This window comes from Dysidea avara, chromosome 8 (genome assembly GCF_963678975.1).
Source record: "Dysidea avara chromosome 8, odDysAvar1.4, whole genome shotgun sequence".
Taxonomy (NCBI): domain Eukaryota; kingdom Metazoa; phylum Porifera; class Demospongiae; order Dictyoceratida; family Dysideidae; genus Dysidea; species Dysidea avara.
The window spans coordinates 36,585,056-36,602,842 of NC_089279.1; the positions used below are offsets into that span (position 1 = coordinate 36,585,056).

The 17,787-nt window shown below is 39.4% G+C and overlaps 2 protein-coding genes, 1 long non-coding RNA gene and 1 pseudogene across 3 annotated transcripts in view; 2 read left to right on the forward strand and 2 right to left on the reverse strand.

Annotated features, from left to right (window-relative positions):
• The window catches only part of LOC136265084 (uncharacterized), a 54,168-nt gene that overhangs the window by 12,568 nt on the left and 23,813 nt on the right, over positions 1–17,787 (reverse strand). Inside the window, exons 2-3 of the long non-coding RNA XR_010705386.1 lie at positions 2,191–2,561; positions 1,998–2,141 (exon numbers count right to left, since the gene is read on the reverse strand). This is a non-coding gene — a long non-coding RNA (uncharacterized lncRNA). The remainder of the gene's footprint in view (positions 1–1,997; positions 2,142–2,190; positions 2,562–17,787) is intronic.
• LOC136264151 (uncharacterized) lies at positions 5,763–7,526 on the forward strand. The gene is made up of 2 exons (XM_066058859.1): positions 5,763–6,910; positions 7,121–7,526. Exons 1-2 carry the CDS (start codon positions 5,942–5,944, stop codon positions 7,409–7,411), a joined length of 1,260 nt encoding a protein of 419 aa, XP_065914931.1. The 5' UTR covers positions 5,763–5,941; the 3' UTR covers positions 7,412–7,526.
• LOC136264150 (uncharacterized) lies at positions 7,326–16,633 on the reverse strand (annotated as a pseudogene).
• On the forward strand, positions 9,595–12,641 carry LOC136263715 (uncharacterized). Its single transcript, XM_066058349.1, has 2 exons — positions 9,595–10,225; positions 11,554–12,641. Exons 1-2 carry the CDS (start codon positions 9,595–9,597, stop codon positions 12,579–12,581), a joined length of 1,659 nt encoding a protein of 552 aa, XP_065914421.1. The 3' UTR covers positions 12,582–12,641.

Below are 17,787 nucleotides of genomic sequence, written 5' to 3' on the forward strand. Positions count from 1 at the left end.
GTGCATCTGTTACATGTCTATTAATGTTTTCCCCCACAACTATATGGGATGAGGTGAGGATTAAAGGAAAGCTGACTGTTAACTTACACCATGTAGAAGAGGACATTTGATGAAAGCTCTTTTTTTGTGTCCCATGAATGATAATAGAGCAACAAGAAAGATTCCGATTGAGAGATAAACTGCATGGCTTCCCAGAGTGCAAATCCCACCTTGTCGTGTAGTACGGGGCAAAACAAGAATTAGGGTTGTGCCAGAAGGTGTAAATTACAAGTATCCCAGTAAACTTACATAAAAGCATACTCAATAGTCTAATAAGTGAGACAATGACATAATAGTGTGTCTGAGCAAATTCTTAAGACATTTCCTATGACTTGCTCAGTTAAAAATATCTATGAAATGCATCGACTGAACTTGCCATGTCTTTAAACTACAAACTACAAAAATAAAATTAATTAATAGTTGACTTTTGCTTTTTGCAAAAGGTGAGATTAAGTATATAAACAAAAACGTTCCAGATTTCTGAATAGGTCACACCCATTTCACATAAAATAACATCATATTCTAAACAAGGTGCCATAAATTTCCCCTACTTTGGTTGAGGCTCACGAGGTAGAAAGGTAATTTGATTGATGTTAAGTTCTTTGTGCAGTAATGAAGGGAAAGCTAAATAGGAACGTTGTATTATGAAATTAACATGTTAGAGGGGTAGATATTGTCATTGTCAAGCCAATTTTATTAATTATCATCTAAAAAGTGAAGTATCCATTACGCTTCGCTGTCGGCTATATTCAACCCGTTACACAGCAATACGAATCAAGGACTGTTTGAAAAGCACCTCTGCAATCAAAATAGCCGCTATGAAAAATACGGACAATTTCCGTTTCGTAGGGAAGCCATCACGTGCTCGCACCAAATCGACACCTTTCCCTGTCAGCAAAGATGAATGGGACACAAAAGAGGACACTAGTAAGTCCAGGAAGAATGCATTGTACGTACTGCGGTATGCCTAAAGGCACCTGTCGGGCCGAAGCAACATAGAACAGTGAAAAAAATCAAGCCCGTAGCCTTAGTTGTTATCGAGTTCCGCTTGTCTGAAGGCATCAGTCAGTCAGTCAGTAGAAAATTCCGTCAAATAAAAAAAAAAATTAAATTCCGTAGCAACTTGTTGAAAGCATTTCGGGTCGATCTGAAAGCTTATTTGGTCTTAGTTTTACCTCACCAATACTGCCTCATTGTCGTCAGGGAAAATTAAGGCCGGTTTTTGGGCGATGCTATTTCGTGGGCTATGCCTACTCCTTTGTCGTCCCTACTATACAGTTACTATTGTACTGTATGATATTTCAATATACGGTGACTGTTCTATTAGAGTATATCCATCTTTAACTACTCTTTTCTTTACAATGCAGCTGTAAATCTGATTTTTAGCTAGTTTGTGCATTATCCCATTCTGTATCATGCATAATAGACAGAGTTTCAGATGACCAATGCACAAAAATTGTGTCTATTATGCTGGCAATAAGCTCAATGCTTTTGGTTACCTATTATGCCCTAAATTATGCTGGAATAATTGGCGCAGGCCTAACAACCAGCTGTGGTCTAAATTAATTATACATCAAAACACAGGATTCTACGGAATTGAGAAACCCTCAGGCCCGATAGTAGCGCTCTCGTTTTGCTTGTGCGCCACAACACAGGTTTCTAAATTTTGTAGAACCCTGTGTTTTGATGTCTAACTATTATGTATATACTGAGTCAATGGTAAGTTGTTGATATAGTTTATCATCCACTAATACTCAATATGGGAGGGGAGACTTTTATTTAATTTTTAGATAGCTTATATGACTGACACCTCTGTTAGTCTGGTCTAGTCCCTACTGATTACTTAATAGCTACATTCAACCATTAATGGTACCAAATATCAAATCCCTCACACACACGCACACTACACACATACACACACGCATGCACACACACACACACACAACATGTCCACTCACACAACAACAACACAATAATATGATGATCAGAGATTGTCCTACTCCAGCAGTGCCTACTATCCAGGTCGGTCGGAGGAACAATATCACTTCTAGTATGTTCTGTAGTGTCGACAAGTATACCCCCATGATTGTTCCCATCTTGACCTACCAAGGGTCACCATGACACACAAAGGTGGTAATGGTGACACACTACCTTTTTCTTGGTGTTAGATTTCTTATTAACAGCAGTGGTTCCACTAGGATTACTGGGCACTGGTTCATCCACTGCCAACTTTGATAATAACTGAGATATCCGGGGTTTTTTTTTCAATTCATCCTAACAGAGATGACAACGGGATAGTTGTGTTATATCATACTAACCTCGTATAAGGGTTAAGTTACCGCCTCCCTCATTCACTAAATCACCTTCTCTAGCGATATCCTCCATAGTAACATATCGCTGTGTCTCCTCCAGGTTAGGAGCGGGTTCCTTAACTAGTTTCTTCATCACATACTATGTTTAGCTGTTCAACCAGTTTAACCAGTTTATGATCAAGTATCATACTTCACACCTTCTGGTGCTCACTAATAGGAGTAACATCATGATGAGACTACACTAGTAAACTATACTCCTACAGTATTACACAATGACTGGCTACATGATGTGTATGATAAGACTATTAGTGGATGATACACTAACACAACATGTGAGGGACCAGACACTGAACAGTTTATAATGAAGGGGATACCAGAAGGTAAGTTTGGTGAATAGTAAGCTAAATTGTATTTGGTGAAATAAACTTTTGCGAATTTAAGTTCAATGTTTAAATATAAAAACGCTACTCTGAGTAATTGGCAGATTAAACTGGCAAATTTGTAGCAAATCAAAGTGAATAAAGTTTGTGAGTAACACTTTGAAAAAGTCAAGAGATTGTACTGATACTATATAATCAGGTAAATTATTCCATAACTGTATGGTGTTAGGATAGAAACTGAATTTGTATGTGTCAATCGTGGTAGATGGTTGAATGAACTTTAAGTGATTACCCCTTGTGGCTTGTGTAGAATATTGGATGTAACTTGGAAGTGATAAAATTACACATTTATAGATGATTTTATAGAATGTATACAAACGTAGTTCCTTAATTCAAGTTTAAACACTGTTCCAGTTCAGTGAGTTGAACACATCAGTGACACTACTTGTCTGAGAATAATTTGACATTACATATCATGCAGCACATCTCTGTACACTAAACTTTATTAATTGCACATCTGGTATGGGGAGCCCAAACTGACACAGCATATTCATGATGTCATGATGTCGTGGACCAAGTTAACTCGAGATCACAAAAGGAAATAGCTGATAATCTACTCAACATGATTTTACATCTGACAAACAACTGCTAAACTACCAGAGATGTGTGAGAGTAAACTAAGTGATGCCATGGATGAAGTTAACTTGAGATCACAAAAAGAGAAAGCTGATAATCTACTCTTTACATCTGACATAACAACTGGAAGTTGCCCCCCCTCCTGGTATCAATTGGATCGGTGGAGTGGAAAGAAAATTATTTGATGTTAATGGAGGAAGTTTCCATTCAGATAAGCATGACACAAGAATAAATATTCCAGATTTTGCCCTTGTTGAGCAGTCAGAGCTGATATTTGCTGCCACCATTACTGCCCCAGTTGTGTTTCCCGAGAACGTTGTACCTGTTTCACCAATAATTTGGCTTTGCATGGAGGCAAAGCTAAAGAAAGCCATTACACTGTGTTTGCCTCATTCACTCCGTGTCAAAGCAATCAGTGAAGTGGAAGGTTTGTGTTTCGCTAAAGCTTCACATTCCTCCTCTAAGGCTACAATGAAACTAATAACAGGGGACCAGTTTAATACAAGTTGTGGTGAAATAGATATTGACCATTTCTGTTATTACTGCATAGTAAATGAGAAGTTAGGAGTAGAACGGATTCCAAACAAATTCCTACCAAGTTGTCCCCATCAAGTACAGGAAGCCGAAGGATAGGCGTTGGAACTAGCCATAATACCTCTAACTGCTTCCAACATGCAAACAGACACTGAAACAACAGTATGAAGAAGATTACATATTGGATGACGAGTCAATTATTACTTTCCAATTTAGACCCTCTCTTAAAGCCACACTTGATGTCGATTGTGGTCATTTTGGCAATGCAGCCAAGATCCTCCGTTTGTTTGGAAGGATACAAATTTGCAAGAATGAGGTGGACTTCAAACTGTTTCTACAGAAACTGTGGAAGATCAATCAATCTTGGAATGAGCCATTATCTGAAGACCTCTCTAGAGAGTGGAACCACATATCTACTATGCTCACTGAAATTCCTAGTTTGGCTATCTCTCAATTTGTGAAAAATTCAAACAAAGGAATTAACCAGTTATTGATATTCAGTGATGTCTCTGTACATTGTTATGCTACTGCAGTGTATCTGAGATCTGTTGAAGAACATTCTATTAAAGTGAATTTGGTTTTTGCTAAGACACGATTAGTCCCAGTTGCTAAGGGGAGGAAGAAATGTAAGAAATTAACTGTTCCAAGATTGGAACTAATGGGGGGTATTAATTGGTGTTCGTACTGAAAATTTGGTGACATTAGAATTGAAGTTGTCCATTACTGAACGAGTTCTGTGGACTGATTCTCAATGTGTTTTGCATTGGCTAAAAACAAGGAAGCTATTGCCAGTTTTCGTTGAAAATTGAGTTAGAGAAATACGGTCACAGAAGGATGTCATTTTGCTACAGTACATAGCTTCCGGTCAGAATCCATCTGACTGTGCTACAAGAGGTTTGTCAGTCAAAGACATTAAAAATCCTCACTCTGGTGGCATGGACCGAGTTGGCTACTGGAGAAACAGTCAATGTGGCCATCTTGGAAGTTACCAGAAGTTACTTCAGAGATTTAGAACCAATTACAAACAGAAGCTAAAGGAGTCCTGAATCACAATAAATATAAGCACTGAAGGGAAGAAAGTTCTAACAATGTAGAAACATTTTTGTTTGGAATGAAGAAACTAGTATCCTCTCTTAGAAAGCTGTTACGTATTTCAGTGCTTGTTATCAGATTCATCAAAACAAAGGTTTGGAATAGAATTGAAGGAAACCATTTTAAAGATTGTTTATTAGTGACCATTTTTCAAGACTTATCAGATAAAGGACAAGTTTCCACTAGAGACATTCAGTTGTTAGGATTATCATGGATACACTTTATTCAACAAGATTGTTTTGAGGACGTGTTTACTGCTCTGAAAGACAACAAGAAACATAGTTTGATAAATCAATTGGGTCTCAAGAAAGATGATCATTACATACTAAGGTGTTATGGACGATATGCCAATGCTGATACAAATATCGAAACAATAAATCCCAAACTGTTACCTCGCAAGAACTGTTTTTTGAATTTAGGAAGTGCATGGGAGACTCATACATGTGGGAGTGTCTCATACCTTGAAGTATCTCCGTCAAGAGTTTTGGGTGGGGCAGAAGTGAGACGAGTTTTATTGCAGTGTGTGATCTGCAAAAGACATAATGGACCCTCCTTTCGTTTAACAATTATGCCACCTTGGCTTCGTGAATGAGTGTCAAGATCAGAGCCATTTCAGTATGTTGGACTGGATTATCTTGGGCCTATCAGTGTTAAAGAAGGTGGTTCAGTTGTAACAATTGATGTTGTGCTACTTCTAAAAACCAGGCACCATGCAGTTAGCTAACTCATCTGGAATTAACTATAGACAGTATATACTACTATCAAGAGTTAATAATATGGGAGGGAGAGTGTCTAACGCTGTATAGGCCTGTAAAAAATGATCCCGTGAATTCAAAGGGATTCCCATCAGAAGGTGTTAACATATGAAATTCGATCATACTGTGGGCGTGCGCTTGACTACAATGAACCAGTATCGATATCGGTCCACGTGAGTAATCGTGTGTTAAAATGGCCGAGAAGCAAGGAGCATCTGCTGGTAAGAAGCGTAAAAGGAATGAGACTAATGCTGGAAAGAAGTGTGCAGAAAAGTCGACTACTGATGGAGAGAGCAAAGGAAATAAAAAAAAGCGCTGTATTTCCAAGGCAATGTCTAAAAAGATGCGCGAGGATTTGTCGAAGTCTCTCCAGTGCTTAGAACCAAAAATGCTAGTGGAGGAAATGAAGCGTGATGTAGAAGAACACTTCGGAGACGGCCACCTTTGTGGCTTTCTTGAAGCATTATTTGAAAACAAAGAACCAATGTTGGAAATTGCGAGACATCACCGTGACTCTTTCGTCATGTTGTATGGCGAATGTAAGGCATTAAAGAATTCGTGCATGGAGTTCCAGCGTCACTGGCATGCACACTGCAGCGCTTTCCTTCTTGAGGAGAAGTATACACTGGCTGATATTAATTTAAAAGAATCTGACAATGGATATACCTCAATAGTAGCTCGGAGAAACCTCTGGATAGAGTTTTGCAAGGAGCACAACACACCAGTTCCAGAAAGTAACCCTGTTATGATAATGATATCATCTAGGGCGTATTTTTATCTTTTGGACCAAGTAGCCTTGTATCAAAATGAATTGTCTGCCGCCAATGAACCCACAGATGAACTAGTTAGCAATGGCGACAGTGATGATGTTTACTATCGTTTTGGTGGTGCCACTATTTGTACCATGTTAAAACACAGGTACAAAGGAATTCGAAATTGTTCCACCGACACCAGAAATTCACTGTCACTTGAAATCTGCTTGCTTCAGGCAATGAAGATGAAGGACAAATCCAGCATTCCAGAATATTTGCAATTTCGTGATAAGGGATACATGTATTTTCCAGAGAGCAGTTTGATACCATTCTTTCGTAAATTTGATGGAGTGTTAAAACAAGTGGTCAATGATGATGGTTTTCGTAAGCATGGAGACAGTTTGATCAAGGTAAAAAGTCTTAAACATGTTCAAATTTTATAAAAAGTTTGTGTCCCCTTGAACACAGATTAATCTCTTTGTTCAACCTTGTCAGTAGCTACAGTGGTCCTTCATTAATTTATCCACATACCTAAGGCCCAATAACAGAGGAATCACTGTACATGTGTATGTGCAAGTGATATCAAGTATTGTCAACACACTATGTGTGCGTTTCCACAGGTTGCACATGACAAGATCAAAAAGGACAGTAGTCTAAAAGAAGAATTTATTGCTGAACTACGTCTACTTCTCCCTGATGTTGTGTTTGATAGCAGCAGTGAAGATGCTATGGTAACCATCTATGCTGAATTATCCAGAAAACTTTGCAATACCAGGATTCAGGAATTTCTGTCTGCTACTAAACAAGATTTAGCAGCAAAAAAAGGGTTGGCATCTACAGTTGATGTAAATTTACGCACAACACTTTTAACGCAACACACAAAAATTTCAACCATAAGACGTGGACAATAACTGTATGTACATAATTATTCAGTGAACCAGATATTTGTATGTAAGTAACAATTGTGTAATTATTCCATACTGCTTGTGTGTCAAGACTTTGAACTATTATAACTCTTCTTCTTCAGAGGCAGTTGCATGTAACTTAAAGTTCCGTCTCTATATCCAGCCCCACTATGGTGACTTGCAGCACATTGTTGCACAAGATGTGCAGATCTGGCTGTGACATAGTTGCAGGCATCCAGTTTATCTCCAGCGTTGTGTTTAAACTGGCTAAACAAGCTTTCTACAGCAGAGCCAGATATACGCAGTGGCGATATGAAGTATCTTGGGTACTTCTCCAAGAAGTACTTGCAGAAAGCTCTAAATCCATAAATATCAATCCGCAACAAATCCCACGCTGAATACAAAGTGTGCAATAAAAACTACACATAAATAAAAGCACTTACTCTGCCATGACAGGAAAGCCCTTTGAGTAGAGGAGGTGTGAGGAAACTTCGCATCTAGTGGGACCAAGTGTATATAGTCTGCATGAACAAAGGAGTTTTGCAGCCTTACCTTCAGTCAGTAATGTGGACAACCAGGAGGTAAAGTATTGATACCCTTCATTGATACTTTTCAAGACAGGAGAATCCTCAGTAGCTATCTTGTCATGGGAAAGAAAGCCATTTTCAAATAGCTTGTGGCAAGCTTGCAAGTAATGCAATGTCTCCTGGGTTGTAGCAGCATTTGCTGGTGATGGGTCTTGGTGAATATACCAGTACAGTTCACCCAACACTTGTTCTTGCTATAAAAATGAGGAAAAGTATATGACTGAATTACTTCATACAAGAGTTAATAATACCGCAAATCAGGAAATTGTCGTCTATTAAAATTTCGTCACAACTTATTTTCGTTGCTTTCATAATTGCCGAAAAATTTTCAATGAAGTAGCTCAGTATAGCTTACATTTCAATAGCTCATTTATTGCTAAAAATAGTTCGTCATTGTAATTTTCGTCTACAGCTAGCAACAAAATTTTTTGGCAACGAAATTTTCCTGATTTATGGTATGGGCCATGTTATTAACTCTTGCTTCATATGTACCTGCATAATTTTGGCTGGTGAAACATTTAGTTATGTCCATGCATCTCTCACACAGTGGACTTCTTTCAACCGAGGCACCATCCGAGTCAGCTGTTGCTTAGCTCTGGAAACTTCACGTTGATACATGGCAACAATGGTGTCCCACCCAAAAGCACAATTTTGACTGCCTCGTTTGAAAAATTTGGTTCCACCACTCTTGGATGAAAAGAGGGCATTGATCATATTTTTCAACTGTAAAAATAAACACGAGTAGTCACTGTGTGCAATACCACATCCATACCTGGTGTGTTGGACATATCATCCAGTAAATGAGGTTTGGAGGAATAAAAGGGTTAACAAACCAAGGTTCTATTTTATATTTGTCCCCTGTGGTGTCTGCAGGCAAAACTGAATATGCTCCAGAAGATCCGTGGCTAATCTTGATTGCTGTGAGGTTAGCAGGACAGCCATCACATACCAGTAAACTAGTTTTTAGTCCATGGGCTTGGAAAAGCTTCACTGTTTCGTATACACAAGCATAGATAAACTTTCCATCCACAGAATCTGAACATGTGAAAAATGGGCCAACTACGTCATAATCACTTGTTAAATCCCGCCACAAAAATTGCAATATGTATGACGTTTGTTTGGGAGATTCTGGCTGATCTAGGATTCGGTAAACATCATTTAAAGATGCAAGATCTTTGTTGGTCACGGCCAATCCTGATAACTTCTGATTTCTCGAGTTCCAAACTAGCTGGCAAGCTACTTTCACCTCGTCAAATATTAATACGCCGTCTCCCTGTGGCTTGTGTTTCCCTACACATGTTCCATAAACAAACAGAAATTAAAAGCAAGAAGGGTGTACCTTGCTTTTCACGTTCAGCTTTGAACAAAATGTACTGTGATACCTGAGCAGCGATGCAGTGATTATATGCACCTGGATCATGCTGAAAAGCACCAGTGTAGGACTGCAGTGTAGATCTCGATGGGAGCTGTAGAACCCCAAAGCTTTTTAAAGCTTCATATGCTGCAGGACTTCTTGTATACACAGCCAGTGCTATAGACGTTTTTCCAGTGTAACGGACTAACTTAGTAAAATCCGGAAATGCGTTACATTGGTAGGCAACTATGCCAACCACTTGTGTGGTTGTAGGTTGTAATAACCGCAAGTCTAAGCAAAGCCTTATCGGTTTTTACCGGTTTCCAAAAAGAAAAGAAGAGGAAGAGCATCGTCGAAAGTGGATTGCCTTTGTTTCAAGGAAGAACAGCGATGGTTCGGCTTGGAAACCGGGTAAAGGAGCCCGGGTTTGTTCAGAACATTTCATAACGGGCAAAAAGTCTAACGTGTATACTAACCCTGACTACGTACCATCTATTAAAGCCAAGAAGCCACGAACTGCTGAATGTAATGCCACCCTGTCTCGTTTTGAACGTGCTAGCCGTCGAGCCAAATCACAGACGGAGAGGAGAAGGAAAGAAGAGAGAGACGCGCTGGAGCTTAGAAGAGCGGAGGAGGAGAAGAATCGTCGAAGCATTCGTGGTTTTAACAACGACCACATGTACATTGACCCATACACTCGTCAAGTAGAGAACGGTGAAGAATCAAGGGAAGAACCACTGATGGAAGACTGTATCATTGGGGCAGAACTCGAGGTAGCGGAACTTGTAGACGACACGAGTTTACTGATAGATTTGCAGCCAGAATTGTTACAACCAAAGCACGATATTGCCACAGATTGTTGTATCCCAGCAGAAATAGGTATGGTAGTTGTTAGTTCAGTACAGTAATTCCTAGCTAACTGGGTAATTTCAACTCATCTGCACCCAATAGTATTTTCTGCCTAATTCAGCCTGGCACCAGCCAGGAAATATTTAGTTCCAAGTTGACTAGAGTAGACAGATTTCACTGTAATAATGATTGCACGCTTGCACCTAAATACTCTTATGTACTTATGTGTTTGAACTTGGAACTTAGTCTCACGTAGCCAGACCTTTTCCACACAGGGGCTTATTGATTCCAATAAGCTGCTGCTCGTAAAAGATTCTGAGAGATTTGGAATAACAAACTTGTTTTAGCACCCTACAAGTCTGTAGGGTGTTACATGGTTAAATGGTTATATTCTTCATGTCGCAATGCAATGTCACAATAATTATATGCAGACTCTAAATAGTTTTGAATCGAACTCAACAGAGACTGCATATATATATACCACACCTGTGGTTGAGATCAAAAGTGCCGCACTGTGGTATATAACTGACATACCAGGCAAACTGTGGTATATAACTGATATCCCACGCTTTGTGCATGGCTACGCTAACCATATATAGTGTAACTTCACACATTCCGCGAAATTCTTATCTAATAACAAGCACCTAAATCAACCAACAATTATTCACCTGAGCAATTTTCGATGAACTCTTGTCTCCTTCACTAACTTCAATAATCGCGAGTGGGTAGGCGTGGCACCGCCATAGAGTCTATAATATAAAACGCCTGATCCATCAAGGATTTCAAGTCTCTAATACTGACAAGAGCCTAGAATCACTCATCTGAGTAAGGAGGATTTTCAATGAACTTTTGTCTCCTTCACTAATCGTGAGTAAATGGGCGTGGCACCGTTGAATCTAAAATGTCTGATCCATCAAGGATGTCTACTCAACAGGTGCTGTTTCACTATACTTTGCCATCTATAATCGTTTCATCTACTGGGCTGTAGAATATAACAGTTATAACACGATTACTCGGGATATGACAAAAATATAAGCAGTCGCGCCTGCAGTGCTTGTGCATATATATTTGTCATATCCCTTGTAGGCGTGTTATAGCTATAAAATATATATTGTGACATTGCATCATGCACTGCAACCACTTGTTTCATTAACACCCTACAGATTTGCTACTCCAAATCTCCCAGGCCCTTTTGCAAGCTGGCACTTTAAATGGAATTGATAAGCCCCTGCACGGAAAAAAGGTCTGGCTACGTGAGACTACTTGAAACTATTAACAGCTTTGGACAATCCTTAGTTTTTTGAACTTGAATTGTAAATAATGCTTTGTTTTACTTATTGTTATATTACTTCTTATAGAGTGCCAGACAGAAGTAAGTTGGAACACAGTTGAACAGCGGATCAACCTGCTAGAAACATTGTTACATCAAAGGCCTGAATTCAGTGTGTCAACAATACTGAAGGGAAATGATAAACTGACTCGATTTTATACGGGAATGCCAACTTACAACAGTTTTGTAGCTTTTGTAAACTACATTGAACCCAAAGCTCTACATTTACAACCTTGGCGAGGAAGTGAAACCGCCAAGCTGGATGAAGCTGTTTCAGCGGAAGTGTCGAGTTCACGAAGAAAAGGGTTTTCGTCATTGCCAGTGGCCGAGCAGCTGTTTGCAGTATTGATCAAGTTACGACGAGGGCTAGAATCTCTTGATGTTAGCATCAGGTTTAAGATCAGTGAGACTACTTACAGTAGAATGTTCACAACTTGGATAACATTTTTATCGAAAGAACTTAGATTACTTTTTCCATTTCCATCAAGGCACCTAGTGCAACAGTGGCTACCCGATCGTTTTAAGAAGTTCAGTAACATCCGTGTAATCATCGACTGTTATGAGATTGAGTGCCAGAGGCCATCTGGCTTGCTCAATTCCTCAAAGACCTATTCACAGTATAAAAGTCGTAATACCTGGAAAATTCTTGTAGGATGTACACCCACAGGACTGATAAGCTTTGTGTCAGAAGCATGGGGTGGAAGGATATCTGACAAAGAACTAACTGAAAGGTCAGGTCTGTTGGACATGCTAGAACCAGGGGACATGATAATGGCAGATAAGGGATTTGACATTCAAGAAATGGTAGCAGCTAGAGGAATCCTAGTAAATGTTCCTCCTCGGTTAGAATCTAAGCAAAAACAAATGCCAGCCTCAGATGTCGAGAAGACCCGGAGAATAGCTGAACTACGCATCCATGTGGAAAGGGCAATTGGAAGGGGACGTCGTTTTAAAGTATTGAATGAAAAGTTCCCTAGCACAATGTATGATTTGGTTAGTGATGTTAACTCAGTATGTATGTATATTACTAACTTTGATAATCCCCTGGTCGTTTAATTAATGACTTTAATGTTGTAATATTTGAAATATTGTAAAACAGTGTAGTAATATACATACAAAGAAAATACACAAGTACAAATAAGATAAAATCACTTATCACTTGGCATTTTCCTTGTAGCACCAATGGACCAGACTTTGTCAATATATTGGATTGGTCTTTGGCTTATCTTAGTTTGTTAGCAACAATAATAATGCTAGGAATTTTTTATGTTGCTTCTAATCACTAATGAAGAGAGCCTGGGTGTGAGAATATAAAGTTTTATGCAGTCACTCCAAACTTCTCTAGGAACATGCACCTCGACAACAGTTCTGGTACAACATGGTAGAGGTAAAACTGTTCTAGTTTCTCTTCTAGGTTCTTCCAGTAGTCTGCATCAGCCAAAATCCTGTCTACCACCACAACGCCATTGCTGTACACAATGAAGTCACACCACTCAACACCTAATATTGCCATTTCTCCCTGTACTTGTGCATAATATCCATGGTTGGTAGGAAGGTGTAAGAGGCCATCAGATCCTTTCTTCATGAAAAAGGCAGGAAACTGTTCTGCTATCTCAGGGAGTGAGTTCAATTGTGATGGTACTCTTAATACTATATGGACACTTTATTTCAAGACAGCCATAACAACAAGTGTCAGTACTCCTACATAATATCTTCCCATCTGATGATGCTCCTAGGAAACTTTTGTCAGGTAGAAGATGTAACCCCGTCGGTTGCACTATCATGTCTTCACCAATAGATTGCCTGTTTTCTAAATAACATTGCCTGGCCTTTGCTTCGTTTTCTTTTCCCCACCGCATTGCAGGAGGTATGTGCTCCATGGGTCCATTATATCCCATAATGTCTATAACTAGTCTAGTTGGATCTGTTGCAGCTCGTCTCTTCAATATCTTACCAAACCAAGAACTAGTGAGCCTTCCATTATGTAGCACTATCCACAGTTCACTATCAGACTGCGTACGAGTAGCAGCTTCTATTGCTTCCACTTGACTGTTAGAAAGCTGCATGCTACTAATGAAGCGATGACAATCAACTACAGATGGATCAACTTGTACAGCATGTGTTTCACTGTTCCATGTTTTGTGTGAGAATAAAACATGATTCCAAAGACTAGGATTATTGATCTCTGCAGCAGGCTGCAAACATCTAGGGTTTGGCGAGTCACGCCAAAACTGCTGTAGGCCTGTATTGGGTACAGAATTCTGCAAATCTGTCAATAACAAATGTAAATGGTTTCGATCAATTTCAACGCGATGTTCTGGTAAACGTGGATCAAATGAGCTTCTCTTGATTTCACTAACTCCTTGTGTTTCAGATCTAGGGGTGTCACCATGACTAGGTTTCACAAATTTCATATTCCGTGCACATTCTGGAGAAACAATTTTTTTTGGCGCTTGATGCCAAGCCATAGGTTGCGAAGTCTTTGATAATTCTGATGGTAATTCCTCATCATTAGCATGATAATCAATAAAAAACAAAAGAGCTGCAATGTGATTGCATGCCTGACCTAACCTATAAAGTACATAGTGTACATAATACATAAATTTTGCACCTATCATTGTATTGCCTTTAAACTATTATATATATATATGGGACTATGGTGGGGATTTGACATAGCATAAGGCCCAGTTTCAACAGGGGATTATTTGATGCTGTATAGAAAGTACAAAAACAAAAAATACTTGGGCACTTAATGAATAGATGTCCAATACTTTTCCCCTGTAAAGCTCCACCTATGCCCAAGGGAGTGGGGCGATACAATTATAGGTGCATTACACCCACTGGTCACTTACCCTGATACACAAGAACATTTCCCAGCATACACGTCGCCATTGTCACCATTGACTGCAACATACACCTCAAGTGGAGTCTCACAAGACAGGGAATGATATACATAGGCTCTGAAGTACAGGACTCTCCAATTTAAATCATTGCTGACAGGACATTGATACAGCCATACATTCTTTACAAAGCCGTCATAAAAGAACTTAAAGGCTTTCAACTGCCTGTACGCATTCATGCTTTGCATATCAAACGTCTTGTCCCTTCCATACACAAGATATACTACCAAATTCATTAAGGTGAACTCCATCAGTATTCCAGACAACTTCTTTTCCCACCAAGTCACACTCGCAAAAGATGGCAGGCTGCGAAGGACGCGCTTTGTTTCTTCAGTCAAGTAAGATATGGTGGTGATATCATCTGACTCGGGATTTCCACACTGCAAAGCCCCCAATACGAGCCATCCCCATAATTCGATCGATAATGTCATCCTTTCTAATGGAACCGGTTAAACGAACGTGAACTTCCTTAGCGAGCGTCTTCAATTCTTGCACCTTCAGCTTCTGCAACAATGTAGCAAGCAACTCTACTTCTTCATCAACCAGCTCCTGGCCTCGGAAAAGTAATTCCTTGGCTTCACAGAGCACCGCCATTGTTGCGTTGCCTACCAACGTGACTAATTCCGGATTTTACGGACAACTTCGTTATACTGGAAAAACGTCTATACAAAACACACATACATTGAGATGAAGCAATAAGTTAACATCTTTTAAATTCATGGTGTTTTATTGCACAGTCATGATCACTTACCAACTCTGATTGTAATTGTGCTCCATTGGTTGCTGCGCTTTCCAGTGGCTACATAATAATAAATTGAAATAGACTATTTATTATTGACACTTACTATTCCTAGTTTGGTCTGTTTTAAACTGCTCCAACTGTTGTCTTCTATCAGTCATCCATATTTCTCGTATTTGCGTACCAACACTATGGGCATCTCCTTCAGCAAACACCTTTTCTAATTCGTCTTTTCCAACTTCCTCTATTCTATCAACTATGGCACACATTTCATCATGCTGCTCTTCAGCTAATGTTACTTCACTTTTCTCGTATCTTTTGAGCTTGATCTTGTCATTGTTTCTTTCAATAAGAGTGTTCTGTTTCCTTTTTAATTGGCTTGCAGGTGACATATACTTTAACTTGGCTTTTGATGATGGAGCCTGCCTTTTGATTTTGTGGGATGGACTTTCGGATAGAGTACGTTTCCTTTGAAGGTCGAGATATGCTTTCAGACGCTTGCAAGCAGAGCACATCACTACTTTGGCATACCTGTCAACCACAGGGGAGTTGACTGGTAGTTGAAACCACAATCTGCAGTTCACCGAGTCAACTCGTTTAAAGGGAGTTGACGAATGCCTGACTGACTTCAAGTGGTACCGAATGACATCGTGATAATATTCTTCATAATGCTCGTAATCAATTCCAGGACAGAATTTATATGGTGATTGACTTGATAACATGAGACATAATTCATGTACATCTGTTTCACATTGCAATAAGCCTGACTGCAAATGACAACCCAAAATGTTAATTGCATATTCATTTCCTTTGATCACCAAGTGTATTCTCGAAGTAAGCCCAAAAGGTGGATGTTGGTGAATTTCTCTCTGTGTGACAGTTAGTGTTGGCTCTTTTGTATCTCCAGTGTACCCTAGTGCAAAGACCAGCTCTGGAAAATTCCGTTCTTCGCTTAAGCAGATTTGTTCTAATTGAAGCTTGCCAACTGACAATGAGTTAGAACACACTAACGAAGTTGGCAGGGCTGGCTGAGTCTCCATCTGTTCTGAATTACTCACGTCTTCTTGTGACCTCGAGATCGAGTCCAACGCTCTTGGTGTTGAGGGTTGTCTTGACAGAGTTCCTTGGTCTTCTGTCCCACTCGTCTCACCCACAGCCAAATAGCCACGAGGCGCTTCACTGAGTAGTTCCTCATCACCATAGAGAATATCTCGAGACGAAGAAAATAGCTCTAGGAGTCTAGACGTCGACCGTTTCTCGCTCGTGCGATGTGGCGTTTCGTCACCCGCCATTTCTCTTGTTGAAACCATCTGAGGCTGAGTATCGAAGGAAACAGTCTTATGGCATCCATCACTAGACTAGAACGAAGTGTCGATTCCAGCAATAATCACCTGTAAAATCCGCGACAAAATACGGAGTTATGCAGAATGAATCCCTTTGAATTCACGGGATCATTTTTTACAGGCCTATACGGAGTTAGACACTCTCCCTCCCATATTATTAACTCTTGCTACTATGAATTAACCAACTATGTATTACTACTTTACAATAGGGTAGTTTTGGGTTGTGCAATAATATTATAGCTAATTCTCGCATTTCGTAATTCATGAAATATTTGTAATTCGTTCAATTATGTTGCTATGCACTGCTGTAATTCATGAAAATGTGGACTTGTTTGTTCATGTTTAACTATTCTCCCAGTTCATTTGGAGATGGTGAAGGGATTATCAACTCAGGTATTTCTGGAAGATTTATTTTCAGAAGAGGTCGACCTAGGCTGATAATTTGTGATAATGCACCCCAGTTTCGATTGGTCAAATCAACAATGGATCACCTATGGTTTAGACTACTGAAGAGTAATGAATTGTCAAGTTTTTTTTCTCCTGTGAGGGTATTCAGTGGAATTTCACAACAGCTTTAGCGCCCTAGCAGGGAGGCTTTTATGAGCGTCTGATTGGTATGGTTAAACAAAGCTTGAGATAGGGTATAGGGCATAAATTGTTTTACTGGGATAAGTTGTTGACACTTTTGGCAGAAATCGAAGCTATTATTAATACCCGACCCTTAACATATGTTTGTGATGATTTTGAATTGGGATTAGTGTTAACACCTATCCACTTTGTAACTGGTAATCATGATGTAATTCCTTTTATGTAGATCAGTTTATGGATGGTGAGGATAGAGATTATTATCCCAGAATGGATTCAGCAAAGGAATATTGGTGAAAAAGTCAAAGACAACTAGATCGTTTTTGGGAATTGTGGAAAAGTGGTTATTTGCTTAATCTGAGGTAAACATTACCTTTATTCCATAGGAATAAATCAACCCAATTAGAACGTCAACCAAGGATAAGAGAAGTGGTTATAGTACGGGATGATCATATACCACGCAGGGCGTGGGGCTAGCCCAAATTAAAGAGCTCATATTTAGTAAAGATGGTTTAATCCGATCAGTGAAAATTCAATTACCTAATAGGAATATCATCTCACGGGCTATTAATTGGGCAGTACACCAAGCCATACAAGTGCAAAATTTATGCATTACGTAATTTGTAAACACGCATGTGGGACAAAGTAGGCGGTCCTTACATAGCAACAATAGAAATGGATGTTTCATCGGAGGA